The 15,910-nt window shown below is 32.0% G+C and overlaps 1 protein-coding gene across 1 annotated transcript in view; it reads left to right on the forward strand.

The window, feature by feature from the left end:
• Nucleotides 1–15,910, forward strand: part of LOC136410656 (limbic system-associated membrane protein-like) — a 117,438-nt gene that overhangs the window by 43,670 nt on the left and 57,858 nt on the right. The window contains exon 2 of the mRNA XM_066392914.1: nt 12,815–12,954. Within this exon, the coding sequence (XP_066249011.1) occupies nt 12,815–12,954 (140 nt within the window). The remainder of the gene's footprint in view (nt 1–12,814; nt 12,955–15,910) is intronic.

The following is a 15,910-nucleotide window of genomic DNA, read 5'->3' on the forward strand; positions in this document are numbered from 1 at the left end:
AATTGGAAGCAAATCTGCCTTGCGACCATTCCATAAATTGCAACTGATTATTACCGATAGATAGAAAATGACATTCGGCATAAATAAAAACAAAATAAAACTTAAAATTCAAGAAATTGCGCAAAAAATTACATTTGATTTTGAAACGTTAGTCAATATACAGGGTGTATCATAAATAAATATGTTAATTTTAACTGGTGGTAGATTTCGTTAAAAGCAACATTTTTTTATGTACCATTTTCCTCGAAAACAACTTTTTCATTCTTACATTTTCCTCCTTAAAATTCATGACACGCCAATGATGCTTGTTATCGAGTTAATATTATTTTTCAGAAAAAAAGATTGGAGATTGACCTGCTGATACGCGTACGCGGTTGCAGTGTTGTTTTGAAAATAATGGTGGTTATTTTGAAAACCTATTAAGAATAAAGTAAGTTGAAAATGTTTTGTATTTGCTTAATGTGTCATTTTTTATTAACATGAAACTCTACTTGGCAATACGAACTTATTTTATAAGTAAACCTTGTTTTACAACTTAAAAAATAAATCACTAATAATTGTAAACATTTCAGATGTTAAGATTTCGGCACAAATACAAAAACTTGCCAACAATTATACTTCTGATCGTGAAATGAATGTTTTTAAAAAATATTAAAAACTTTATTCATTAGAGCGATACAAGATTCTTTTAGATAACTACATCTAGTTTGAATGCCAACTTATAACTAACTATTGGCTTACATGGTTTCGCCTTTTATAGTAATTAGTTGCTGATATGGCTAAACTTGGTATTCGTCATTTTGACACGTACAATAGATGATGAATCATATCTAAATCTTACAATGTAAGGCAAAATAGCCATATAACTCAACCTTTTTTGTCGTTGTTTTTGGGATGTGTTTATCGCTTAGTCGATTAGGTTAGTGCCGAGTAGTGAAATTTGTCCAAAACTAATTTTTTATTTTATCTTGATAATGAGGAGTGATAGAAATAAAAAGTATTTGGGAAAGTTATTGCTGTTGAAGAGTTCTACTACCAGTTAAAATTAACGTAATTATTTCTGATACACCTTGTATAAAATAAATTTATGAGACTCACCCATTTTTGAGTAGAGTGACTGAAAAATCACTTTCTGCAGTTGCGTTAATACACCTGCTTAACTACTTCTCACAAAGAGTAAATCTTCTATTCAATCAGCATACACAGTAGAGTGTTTCATTTCAAGCTGTGATTGAAGATTACTCAAAAATGGTACGTTGAATGAAAAAAAGTTTTAAATAAAAGTTGTCCGGTAAAGAGGGGAACATGTCATAAAAATAGCGACTTTTAGCCAAAACATCATTTTAAGGTCATTTAAGGATATTTTTTTAATGGCAACCCTGTATTTCTCTTACATGTTCTTGTAGACCTTCAAAAAATGGATATCTTTTATTTGAACAATTTTTTTATTAGACGTTTTACTGCAGAAATATCCTTGGTTTTTGTTCAACTGGAGATAGTTGAAATGATTACATTTTTTTTTCTAGAAAAGTTTTGCAATGCATATTCTGTTTAAAACTCATAATAATCCTTCTATCTAATCAACAAAAAATTAGTTAATGAAAATAATAAAATAGCACACCCTGTATATGGAAACAAGTACGACTAGAAGTTATTTAAACCGCCTAACTTTCATTGTTATCATCAAAATTATTTAAAAGTTACAGCAAAAATACTTTTTTCAACTTCTAACTTGGAGAGCGAATAACTTGGTAACGAAGGTCGGTAAGAATTTTTTGTATATGAAGTACTAGCATTATTTTAGCCTTCTCTATTACTTCTAAAATTTATAACATGACCTTTCCGAATACTCTCTATAGCATAGGAGATGGTTCATTATGTGGTACCTTTTGCTATGGCGAACGAAAAACAACGTTATAATGGTTCATAAGTTAAAAGGAATAATGCAAAGTAAACAAACATTTATAATACGAATTATTATTTTCTTTTTATACTCAATTTTCTGTAGATTGATTAATAAAATGTATCTATGTACTATGAGATCATTTAAATTTCATATCTAGCCAGCTGTGGGATTTTACACAAGAGAAATAAGAGATAAAAAGTAGGTTGTACTTTGATCATATGCCGCAAAATTACGTTAAAATTAATTTTTAATAAAGAAGCCGAGTGAGAGGTTATGTTGCTTTACTTAGTTTTATCGACATGCGTTTTTTTCTTCTACAAACTTCACAGCTGACTAGATATGAAACTTCAATGATCTTTCTGTATAACGTAGTGAGTGTTGAAATTCAAATTTAAAACAATGCTAGATTGCAGTGAAACTTATTTGTTCAATGCATTTTACGTACAAATGTTTGTTAGGAAAATAGTTTAGAGATTATTTTACTTCAACGCAAGTTATTTCCGTTTCTATTTACATATATGTATGTTTATACAATACACGATATTGCGAATTCAACAGTTGGATCAGGTCAGCTGATTGCGTCTCAAATAATCATCTAGAAAAAACTGGGCATAGCAAACAATTATTGGCTTTCCACTAAAATTGTTCTGATTTTTTGGCCGGAAGACTGCCATGTATTATTATGTTTCTCTAACATCATTTTGTTTACGAGATGCGTGATATTGTACATATAGGAAAGAGTGAGGTAACGTGGAACAATAAATCCATAAATTAATTTATATAATATACAAGTTTATATGTATACACATAAGTGAATTTAAAATTAAAATCTAAGCTAAGTTCTCGAGATGACTTAACCGTTACGGAGCCAAGTTCGTCTATACATGTATACTTAATTAGTACATTGTTTAATTTGAAATTACAATTCAGTTCATCTTAAGATGTAATTAAATTACGCATTAATAATACAATAATATAGAATTAAATGTGAAACTTATATTTTTGACAATAATCGAGTCGAATGTGCCTACTGACATGAAAACGCAGTTCATGTTTGAGGGCAAAGTTTCGGATACGGGTGAATCGTATCGTGTAACCATAACTGTGGCAAAAGAGCTTCCGGCTGATATGCAGCAATGTGCATCTCAGCCAACTACGTCATCCCTTTAACTCTAAAAAGGATTATCTGCTGTTATTATATTACACCTAAGTCTGTGAGAAACGTTGACCATAAACTCCCTTTCAGCGACAGCATAATATTCAAGACGCAAGAGTTTCCAGTTCCACTCACAATACCAAGTTTCTTTACATGAGTTTTAAACATGCGAGCTTCAATCTATGAAACCTAAGCTTATTTAGAAACACGTCTATGTTTCCTGTAACTAATCCCCAATGAGGTTGTCGCTAACTAGGAGAACTGTCTGTAGCCTAAGAAAACGGAGAATTTGAGCACGAAGAGAGGCAATGTTCCGATACCTTAAGGATGTTATTAAATTTGAATGGAAACTAACGTTACATGTTAGAAGCTCTCCCCTGTGAAATCTAATTTAAACTGCTATTTGTTTAGCTTCGCCCAAGTTTGTACAATAACTGCTGGTATTTTAGCATCTGCAAACAAATTCCTCTTATTATAAAACAATAAGCTCGACGTTTCTAAATATAAATTGTGAAATGTATATTATGTGAGAATAAGAGATATTTTAATAATTTGCACAATAAAGTTGAATTTTAATATAATTCCGTAGGATAAGACACAAATAACGATGTTCATTCATGCCATGTGCTTTGTTAATTCAGGTTATATGGTGATATAATAATATACAGCTAGATTAAATTGCATCAAATACTAGAAAAATACCAATGTTATTCATAAGAGGTAACTGTAAAGATTTGAAAAATCTGAATATTAAGCAAATACAGCGATTGGAGAAAGTATTTAGAGTATTTTAAAGACCGTCTCCCCAAGGTTTGTGGAGGGTTCTAGAACCCAGCGACGGCAATCTTAAATTAGATTTAAAGATAGATAGGTTTTACAATTTGATCTTGTACCGAAGGAATACCTGAAGATGTTTAGTGTATATTTGGAAGTTGGTATATCCCAAAGAAATTCAGAGAGTTTGGTGCTAAAGTGATCTGACAAATTTTATGTCGGATTTGATTCATGTTCTCATTCAAGTATGTGATATTCTCTGCGAATTTTATGTCAAAGGATGTCGGATGCACAATTCAATAGAAAATTGATGATGCGAGAAAACGTTTTTACCTTCTGCTTGAAGTCAGCTTTCAACTTGAAACGCTTGAAGATTTTTTGTGTTATTCAACGAATCTTTGCAATCCAATTGGAGGTTCAGTTAACTAAATACTGTCAAAATGGCATTTTCTCCTCTAGCCTTCGACCATCCTCTTAGCCACGATGTATCTGACTGAAAAGTTATATTACTTTATCTACTGTGCGGTGATGAACATCCTCGGCGTGCGGGAATCTGTGTTATTTAATAAATCAAAAATTAATGAGCAATAAAATACCACCACCTGCTTTGCGAACAACAACTCCGAGGCAATTAGGAGCTAGATTAGTTCAGAGTAGTTCAGGTTATGATTTAAAATAAGAAAAAGTTCCTATAAACATATGTATGTGTGAAAATTTAACAAATAGTCACCAATCAGTGTTCAAATCGTCTCGAGTAAGATATGCCTCATGTTGTGGATATTATAAGAATCATATGGCATTATTTAATGAGCCAAAAATTTGTGAACAACAAAATCTCGCCACGTTCCTTGCAAACAGCAGCTCTGCGGTTATTAAAGGCTATGTCGAGGTTCATTTAAGTTTAGATTAAATTAGGCAAATTGGAACTGTCGAATATAGTCACCAATCAATTTACTGTGGGGTTTATCTAATATTAAAATGAGGATAATTAAGTTAAAATGAGATTAAAATAAGAAAAATATTATACAGTGTTACAAGTGCAGGTATACAGGTTGTTAAATTGTTTTAAAGACTAATAAGTACTTGAGTCAGTTTGCAATTGGTCATTATTAGTGAAAGAGTATTACTTATAAATGGTTGGAAAAAAAATTGTGTAAAGAGAAAGAAGTAGGTGAAAATTACACAAAAGGAAATTGAATGAATGAATAGAAAATATTACTTGGATTGATATAAAAATCAAACGCCTTCTGAGTAAATCCAAGTAACATCAACCCTATAGGCCAAATATTTGATATTAAGAACCTACTTTATCGCTAAGAACAATTTATATCTATCAAAATAGAAGAAGTTTTTAATATTTCTAAAAAGGGAAAATGTGGTTACAAGCCGAAAAAGTACATATCAAAGAATTGAATTCCCACTGGATGCTCCTTATCATTGATATCTACTAATGAATTTATATAGTAATGATGTGGTAAATATATCCATATTTTTTATATTTTTTAAAGTTGTCCTGAACATTGAGATGCATGCGCCTGCCGGGTCCATGACCTCTGCCAATTATCGACCCACCAATAATGCCACTGTTCATGGCTCTACTATAATTTTTACTGTAAAAAATACGAAGAATCATGTGGATCGATCATTCAAAGTTTTGGTTTAGGGAATTATATGGATACGGTAATATACCGTACATCGTACATTGAATTGATGAACCAGGTAGATCAATTCATCATCAGTTTCAGATTGTTCTATTTCTTCTGTAACTCGTGAATTAGAAATCAGATGAAATAAAATATTTATTTTCTTTTAATAATTGTTGCAACATCAACAATGATCACGACTACTATTAGTGTCAGTTATCATTCGTACAAATAAAATTAGGAATAATTTTAAATATAATTCCAAAATACACGTTTTCATTTTAATGGAGTGTCATTTAATTATTCGAATGAATGATTACATCAGAAGGACTAAAAATGCTTTACTCTCTAGGGAGTAAATGATTCGTTTCAGTACCCGGCACCAGAATAACAGGTCGGGTACATTTTTCAAGGTTTTTCTTTTGAAAAAAAGTTCTCCATTAGAAGGGGTAAAGTTAATAATTTAATTTTCGAAGTGTCAAAAATAGTCTATATTAACTGGGCATATACATTTCGACTTAGAAAATAATATTTTCTTAACATGCGTCTTCAGTATCGACCGAGACTCAAATGAAATTCTCATTCTAATTAGTTTCCCTCACATTATTAAAGTCTGACGCGCTATTGTAACTCCCCACAGGTGTAAACTGACGTTACATTCCATCTCAAAACATTGACGTGAGCGATTTTACTTGGATGAAGAAACTTGTAAATAGAATTGAATTCTAATAAAAATTATAAAAAGAGAAGAAGCGAATTATTCTATATTTATCTATAATACATGTAGCAAATTGTTTATTAATGGCAATTAATGGCAAAAGACCGTTGTAAAGACAAAATTAAGTTTATTTTGCTAGAATCGCGAAACCTCTCTCGTAACATTTTCAACTTTATAATGCACCGCCCTAAATTTATCATGTCCACTAAACGTCTAGAGAAACTACAAACTACTCTTTATCTTTTCAAAGTCTCTAAATCGAAGGGTTAAAAACTATCTAGTCCCTGACAGGATCGACCCGTCTTCGCTCGATCTATTATAAATGGTTTCCCTCTTAGTTACTGGGAAGATGGGCCGATTCGAATTTTCTTATAAGGTTATTATTTTTGCCAGCCATGGGGCTAATGAATATTTAATGAAATCAGAAGGTATTAAGAGCAGACAGCTAGCTTAATTATCCATTATGCCTTTATGACGACCCTTTCACGGATTTAATAAAATTATACGTAGATATACTATGTAGGTAATTCTATTCTGTGATGGCTTCAGGTCCTATTCATTATAATTTTACTGTCTGGATATTATGAAAACTTGTGGTAATATTCTTAATTGGTTCCAGGTTATTAAAAACTAAAGTCCAATATATCACATCTTAATTGTGATTTTAAAAAAGATATTTTTCATGAAAACTGAGAAATAGCCGATTCAATTAGGACTTTGATATATTGGTCTTTAGCGTGCTACTCATAGTGTCGGCTTTTCACAAGAGAAAATAAACTTTATTTACAGTGTTCGTAAAGTAACACTTAATACAATTATTTGTGAAACTTAGAATTACTCACAAGAACTCAAAAGAAAAGTTCATAATAAGAACATATCAGTAGCTTCCCAAGTCACCAAATAGTAGCTATTAAATATTTGATTTATTACATAAATTTCTAATTAAATTTAACATATCCTAAAGCAACTAAAACTAAATATTGAACTCCTGCTTGTTGAATTTGCAAATGACCGCAATACATAAAGGTTAAGCGCTTAAATCCGACATATTTTACCGTAATTTCAGACGGTCCTCTAGGGTCAAGCTAGGGTCCAGGCCAATTTCTCATTCTGAGAAATGAAATAAATACGCCCGTCGGTAACTTTAACAGGCTATTATTCTTGGATTACTCTAAACGGTTTGTAACGCGTGCGTGCGTTTTCGTACGAGCAGTCTGCCAACTTCCAAGAATCAAATAAAATCAAGATAGAATTTTATAATAAATACATTTTAAACTGACAAATACCGAATTTACACAGGAATATAATTTGTAACAAACTTGTGAATTATTCAGCATATTCAGAGATAAATAAATTTTTACATATATGCGTTTGTTTATCCTATTTTCATCATAGATTTTGTCCAGTACATTCACTTCTTTCTAAGTTCAAAATTATGCAAGCTAACAAAGAGATTAAAATGCAAATTAGGAGACAAGTTATACTGCGGATCGGGCTTGAATTTCCACATAAACACGAGGGAGATATGGCGGGCGCTCGAGGATATGAAATGTGAAAAGTTTGCCATAGTAATAAAATGTGAACTATGATGAGATTGATCCATACCTCTTTCAATTTACGTCATTCTCTTAATCAAATGGGAAGAAGATTGAAACCAGTGGCCAGTAAGATTTCATGAAGAGACATTCATTTTAAAACAAAACAACTGTGACCACAATGTCGTTTTTATTTAAATATTATAGTGCGGTATAATCTTTACAAACACATGCGCGGTAAAAAGTTTTACCGCTCTTATATCATTGTCAGATACTATACCGCAAAAAGTTTTGAGACTCGTACATTCTGAAGTAATTTACGTAAGGTCAAGCCATTTTTCGCGCGCTCGTAGGAAAAAAATGTATATAAGGGGTGCCCAGTTACGAGTAAAAAAAAAATGCTTTACCACCAAATTAAAATAACATTTTGAGTTTTAATAACTTTTATTATATAGCATTCAGTTTCGAGTAGTTTGAAGCAGGTATACGTACTCACTGAAGAAAGTTATTGGGCAAGTTTTGTCTACATATTTATTCCGTATGTTGACTTTGATTTACATTTAAAAACCAAATCTCATTTTATACTTAATTTATTCAATTGTCTGCATTATTTTGTAACTATTAATGCTCAATTTCATTCTCTAACCATCTGTAATAATTTATTGCAATCAGCGGAATGGCCGCAAAGTAAATTTATTTCAAATTTGCGTTTTTTTTTTTTGAATTTTATTACGTACTTCATATTCATCGTACCTATTTCTGCGTAAAAATTCCAATCTTAAATTATAATGATTTGACCTTTAAGAAGCTCCATGATTTTTACACGTAGTTGAAGCAGCATTTTATCCTTCTTTTTCATAATAGCTTGCCAAAATGATAAGTTGTCCATTTGTTCAAAACCTATTTGTTACATCCTCATCATTTTTCAGTCTTTAATGGAAGATATTACCTATGATCGAACGTTGAGGCCTAACATTTGCAGTCCGTTGCGGTAGTTCGATGTAAATATGCGAAGAAGTCGTTGATTAAATTTTAAAAAATGTTAATCTTTTTCCAACAAAATTTTATTAGTGATTAAGGGGACAGAATTTCAAATAAATAAATTCGGCAGAGCAATACCGGTTAAGGTAAATCTCGAAAGAAAAATGTTGTGAGAGAGAAACAGAAAAGTTTTTCATTCATCTTCGATCTTCATCCATATTATACGGGACTGATTCCGGTTAATATTAAGTTCTTCCTACCATCGATATTCGCCGGAAGTTCGGAAAGTTGTTTTCTTCTTCCAATAGGTATAACCTAAAGCTTTATTCTTTACTGGCCGTTTCTCGTTTACGTTTTACTGGCTGGCTGCACTGAAATAAAGAAAACAAAGCGAAATTACCCCTCTGGAGCCACACGAATATAACCCAAAAGAAATAAATGGGATTATGTCTCGTCCAACTCCATACAACATTAATGGCTTTTTGGTGTGCCTGTTGCATTCCTGCAACCTCCAAGAAACTCCGTTTTTACGTCTTCCTTTCAAAGTGGATTTAAAACCAAAAAACTCGCTAATGAAACGAAAACTTTTGTTGAAATAAATCCATTAAAGGCGAAACAATAGCCACTGGAGACCAACTATTGAAACAAACTTTATGGGCATAAGGCACGAAAGAATCCGAGCGAGGGAACAAAACTCTTTCCACGCTTAATGCAAAAAATCAGGACGTATTACTTTAAGACTGTAGTTTTATTTCACGAGTTCGCACTCAAAACTCGTTGGATTAAACATGTGCATTTCAATTTAGACCACTGGGACTAATCCAAAACCAATGTGTTGGCGAAAAGTCTGAGAAACTTTTCAACTGTATCAATCGATTCACTTGGCAATAAAATTTTTCATTTGCAATTGTCTTTTATCTGTGTCTTCTGGACAGCTAGAAAAAGCGAAATAAATTGTTTTTTGAAAATAGCTGCATTTATTTAATTTTCAGACGTATGTAACCAAAGTAAGTTGGTCATACATATAACATTATGGCAAGTTAGAAATTTCATAAGGAGGCTCAATGTTCACTTTTATAGACCTTAGACACTCGAGATGTACGTAAAAAAGAATTAGCTGCAAATTATACTTTTTTTGCCTTTTTTTCCTCTACCATTTTTTTTAACATCACCTTCTATTTTTTTACTACGGATCCTGCAATGGAAACATTTGTAAAATTTCCCGAGTTCGCAATAGAAATGTTATTCTTTCCTATCACTGTACACTTTGTTTTATTTTATTTGAGAATAACACCTCACACACCAGTGGGGGTTGTTGGAGTGGCGAAATTACACACTCTTCTCAGTTAAAACTGGGAATAACATTTACACTTTCCTAAGAGCTCGGACGAAAACCCTTGTTTCAGTGACAAACCTGCCTCTGTCTTCAAAATCTAGGAATAAGGAGTGGAAAAATAAAAATAACAGATACAATAAAATAAACAATGAAATAGAATACATTTATCACTGTACACCCTACATAAATAGATATACTAGACAATGCAATATTAGCATCAGTACCCATAACTATGTACGTATCTAGAAATTCTCAGCATTACTATTATATAAAAAGTAACCTGCTCGACAACTTAATAAAGTGTTTATTGGCAATCGAAAACTTTCTGTTTGCATTTCCCAAATGCAGATACATGGCATATAACATGCGAGAAACGTAAAGCTCGTACAATATATGCAGATAAACGAGGGGAAACGAAATAACTAGTTTATAACTTTATAACTAACATATAATCCTAAGAAAATGGGGACATATTTATGACATCCGGCTTTCTTCTCGGAAACTCGCAGAGATTCCGCAAGAGGATTTCTCAACCTCAGTGAGACCTAAATTATGAATGTTTTGACAATAAATGTAGAAATAGGTGACTAAGTAATGTTCATATTTAGGTCATAATACAATCATAAATCAAGTAGATACGTCCTACGTATGAACAGGAAGTATAAAGAATTTTTACGCACATTAGATTCCAAATACATTATAAGAAATACGAAGATATCGTCACAAGATCAATGTGAAAGACATGTTAAAAGAATAAGCCTCTCTTGAATGATAATTTATCTACACGTGCGCAACAGTTGACATTTGTACAATTATCAGTGTTTAAAAACGTTAGAAATATTTGCGTTATGGCTTCAAAACAGTAAACACATCACAGGAGCACCACCTGAAATGTGCAGGGTGGCCCTTTTTAGCTGATTTTACGGAGTACAGGGTAAATGGTGATAGATAAAAAAAGCCGAACTAATCTGTAAATCCATAGAACGTTAATTAAAACATCAAATAGTGGACGTTTGCCTGCTAATTTGTTGACATTTGGAGCTTTGTTTAACTTCCCAGAGGTTTCCAAGTAGGCTCACATTACCTGTTTAATACTCTTCAAATTTACAATTACGTATACTCATTTTTAAATACTCACGTATGAGTAAAAAAGAAGGGCACTTTAAAAAATTAAAACAAAACGGAAACATTTTACTTAAAATACACGTGCGTGTATTTCATTACAAATTTAAAAATAAAGACTTGTTGAGTAGTTGGTTTCTATTCTCTCAACTGCAAATACTCTTGTTTGAAGTACTTAAAATTGTCCAGAAAGTTTAAAATAATAATTTAGCCTTAATAATCTACATTTTTTTTCTATCCATCATGTCAAAGTCAAGCTTCCACGCGTATTGAGATCAAACTATCAATAAAAAAAGTAGATAGTGCCAAATTGTAGGTTTTCCTTTTTTTACTTACACCATATGCGTTGCCTATACTTAATAATGATTCAGTCGCCAAACCGATTTTTAAGTACATACTATTCCTCTCGAAATCAAAACGTTGATTTGTTCATTATTAAACAGCTGCAAGGTATTTTTTTCCGATCTCTGTCAGTTTCGATTTTTTTAATTCAATATAAGAAAATATCCTAAATATTTCTTAGATCTATACAAACACGACTTGAGAGTAATGTAGGTAAAGAGATTTCTATTTTTTGGGGTCCATTCAGGGAATAGAACACGTATCTGCTTCAGAGCATCCTCAAAGTGAAAAACCTTTTGACACATTTTTTGGCCAGATTCCTGTCAAAGTGTTGCGCCAAAAAAGTGGAACGTAAAACGTTTTAATATACTTTTTGCTCGTGAAATTTATCTCCCTTCCCTCAAAGATTCGATAGAGGAAAAAAAGTCCCAAAGGAGTTCAAGTTAAAAGTATAAAATAACTTCTTATAAATGTGACAGAACTGTGCTACGAATATATCAAAGGTGATACAATATTGGCGAAATTCTAAAAGGTAAAGATGATGTAGATGTGTTCGAAGAAAAAGGTTGTAGAATCAGACGTTGAAGATAACAAAAAATTAAGGTGACACAAAGCCTTTCACAGACATCTATGTAAAACAAGTCAAATATTTTAATGTTGATAATGCTGAGGTATTAGTGGAAAATGAAATTGCTTAACTCAATGAGACAAGCGAAAAAGCTTTCTATAATGAACTAAGTTCATCAAGAGAATAAAAACTGTATGGATTATTTGCATATAAACTACTTGAAGTTGAAATAATTATGCCAATTTTCAAAGATGACGTTGTTTTGATTACATCCCGAAACCTTGAAACAGCACATATAATCACGCAGTAGGACGTGATTGTCATGGTTATATCGACAGATCAGTGTCCCAGTTGGACGCTGTTGTGTGTATTATTACGCACGGTTTGAAACTATATTACACACATTTAACTGCAATTCCTGACTTTTCCCACATTTTAGGTTATGCTTACATTATTTGCAATTTACTGGTATCATACGGGTAGCAAATAACCAGATGTATTTAAATCTATGCGCAGTCAGCTCCCTTGTTCAACACTCTAAAAATTCGATGATTTAGTGGTAGGCTTTTCTTACGATTTCGACATGGAATTTCGGGGATTATATTCATTCCATTGCGTTGAGGTACACCCCCCCCCCCCCCCCCGTGCACTAAATTGCTTTCTTATGAAATAGCAATTAGTCATACTTTTTTCGTTTTTAGGTATTTTTCCTTACCAGTCCAATTTATTGCAGGAAGTGTTAAACTGTTCACAATTGACACAGACTCAAAAGGGCACCCTTACTTTGGATCTAATGAAATAAGAAACGTCACCACCACCGTCGGCAACGCTGCTTACTTGCACTGTCAAGTGCAGCAATTAGGAGATAAAGCGGTAAGTGCTTTAGAATTTAATTCAAGTAACTACGCCATAAGCTTAAGTAAAATACATCATTAAAGGAATATTCTGCAATGTTTTCGTCATGAGTGTAGCAGAATGTCCACCCGCGTTTTCAACTTATAAAATAATAAGGCAAGACAACACTTGTTCTCGGAGTTTATAACGATCCTCTAACAATGCCATTTTGGCGAAACAAAAAAGTTAAATCGTAGGGGTTGAAGGTTGATTTATGCAAATTGAAGCCAAATTTCGAAACTTTATAACTTTAAAGATATTTCATAGCTTTTACTTACCTTTAACTTTATATTAACTTTGAGACGGCCCTTATCCCGAGTTTAGCCACTAAAATCCACCAGCTAAGCACACAAAAAAGCATTGATCGATTTTCTCTTACGCTAAATCAAACCATTCGTATTTTTGGGGCCCTTTTTTTGATGAAGCAGACTGATTCCATATTTGCCTGAATTTATATTTCGATCTTCCATTATTTAAATCCCCTTGGAATTTTAATTATTTGGCTATTATATTCCGTAAATATTGGATTACGATTCCTCTTCTAAAAGTCGTTCCGTTATCGTTGTTTAGGACCCAAGTATTTATTTAATTATGACACATGGAGAAATATTTTTAGATTTTGAATAAGACCGCACGTTTTTGCAAAAAAATGCGATTTTATCTTCATTTATCTTTTAAAAGGGTAATGATAAGAATCAAGCTTCGATAATGGTAAATGGGCTAAAAGTATTTACAGCTTAAGGCACACCATTATAAAATGTATTTTGGGTTAATTTGAACCGCAATTAGTCTGGCCCTCATTTCCAAAGAAATAATGAAAAATAAGAAAGAATTATAAGGCAGAAAATTCCGTTAGTTACAGGTCATCAAAATGTATAAAAAAATAGAAATAGCGATTTTAATAAACAACGATCCTTGGCATCCAGTTACAGCACGAATTATATTTATCACAGACGATCCACTTAGATAAACGCCCGAATTGATCATTGATACCTCAACGGCTTTTGCATCTTGCTTCTTCGGCCTATTGGAAATAACAATTTTATTTACTTTATTATCGGCGAATAAGAGTGAGTCACAATAAGCAAGAATTGTGAATACACCTGGATTTTTCTGGATTCTATTAATGTTGTTTTGACCTTGCTAGATCAAGGTTTGCGCGGTTGCAATTTATATATTAAAATACATATTATACATACTATATTGTAAGCTATTCAAATTCCATTTAAAAAATGCAAATTAATCAGATATTGTAATGTGAGTAATTTTGTAGATGTCAATATCGAAAATGTTTTGATTTCACCAGTGGCGCACGTAAAAATATGTTATTGAACATTTGTGAAGGCATTGAATTTCCTTTCAAAGTTTAAGACAAAATCATTTTATTGCTTCTATCGCACCAACAATACCACCGCACAATTGATCAAAATCATTTGGCCTTTTTCCGACCACATAGTTATTCTAATGATGATTCTGAATCACGTGATGGCTCATTAATAATTAATAACAGTCCTTGATAAATTTCTCTCTTTAAGGAACCTACACCAACAGTGGGTTAATGCATTTAAGATATATGTACATACATACATATATAAGGTAGTGATTATTTTGTATTGATCGAGCCGTTTCGTTAAGCAATATGGCGTCAATCATTATGTACGATCCTTCTTCTTTAGATTAGTTTATTTCTAAAATCAAAATAAATATTTTGCCGGAAATCAAGTTGCAACTTTTAAATTCTGTATCCCAAAGTCAAAGAATCTATGAAAAGGTTAACAAAGTCATTTTCACACTATTTCTTTTTCTACGTAAACTTGCCCTTTAGAAGCGAGTTTGCTGTTTAATATTTAACAGTTTAGATGGGTGGGAAAACCCTCTGAAAATTAAGTTATAAACTAATGATGAAATTCATTTCAAAAGTTGTCGATAGAGAAAACGTATTACACAAGTATATAGGGTGTTAAAATGACTGTGTTACAAACTGTGAAGGAAGACTTCTCTCAATAAATCATAAAAAAATTAAATAATAAAATATTCGCATTCCATAATACAGGGCGTTAGAAATTATAATTTATGTTCATTTTTATAATAAAAATTTGTAACGTTTGCAAGCATTTTGTTATTTTGATTTTTTTCCATTTTTTCCACCCCCAAAGTTTGTAAAATAGTCACATTAATATCTTCTATAAACAAGTAATCTTAGGATTAATTTCAGGGTCATTGATAACGAGCAGAGATTGCAATGCCTGAAATGTTCTATACAAAAATTCAATAGAGACAATGGAAGTTACAAATTTTTCATTTAATAATGCGTCATTGTCAACCACCTTTAAACAAACCATTGATTATATTGTGACTGGGCGCATTTAATAATTAATTCGTATTATATTAATATGATTAATATTCCTATTAATCATATCGATATTCATGCTTTATCATGCAGACGGGCCTTTATTAAAAAAGTTATGACGTTTTTAATTTCATATCTCCAGCTTACAAATTGGATTTTGAACTATATTCTATCAAGTTTTAAGATCTGAATTAATAATATAATAAAATCGTAGCTTTTCCTAATATTCTGATCTCGATATATATCCTCAGCAGTACTAAAATAGCCTGTCGATAAACGAGCAATATCTGGCGCCTGAGGTCACACAATGCTAAATCCATCCAACAGCTCTAGTTTCCGCCAAGTTTCCAACTCCCAATATCAATATTTCAGATGATTTATATAACCTTATCTAAAAGCTGTCGAACTGGCTCGGCAGCTGCAGACAAATTCTGTCTGGACATATTACCAATAGCACTTTATTGTCCCAAATCTTTCATAACTTCGAGAACAGAGTATGTGTTTAGTTGCAATATGAAAGAGACTTTTAGATCACAAAAAATATCGAGTTAAAGTTTCATGTGAAAAACTCATAGGGATCCATAC

This window comes from Euwallacea similis, chromosome 9, assembly GCF_039881205.1.
Source record: "Euwallacea similis isolate ESF13 chromosome 9, ESF131.1, whole genome shotgun sequence".
Classification (NCBI taxonomy): domain Eukaryota; kingdom Metazoa; phylum Arthropoda; class Insecta; order Coleoptera; family Curculionidae; genus Euwallacea; species Euwallacea similis.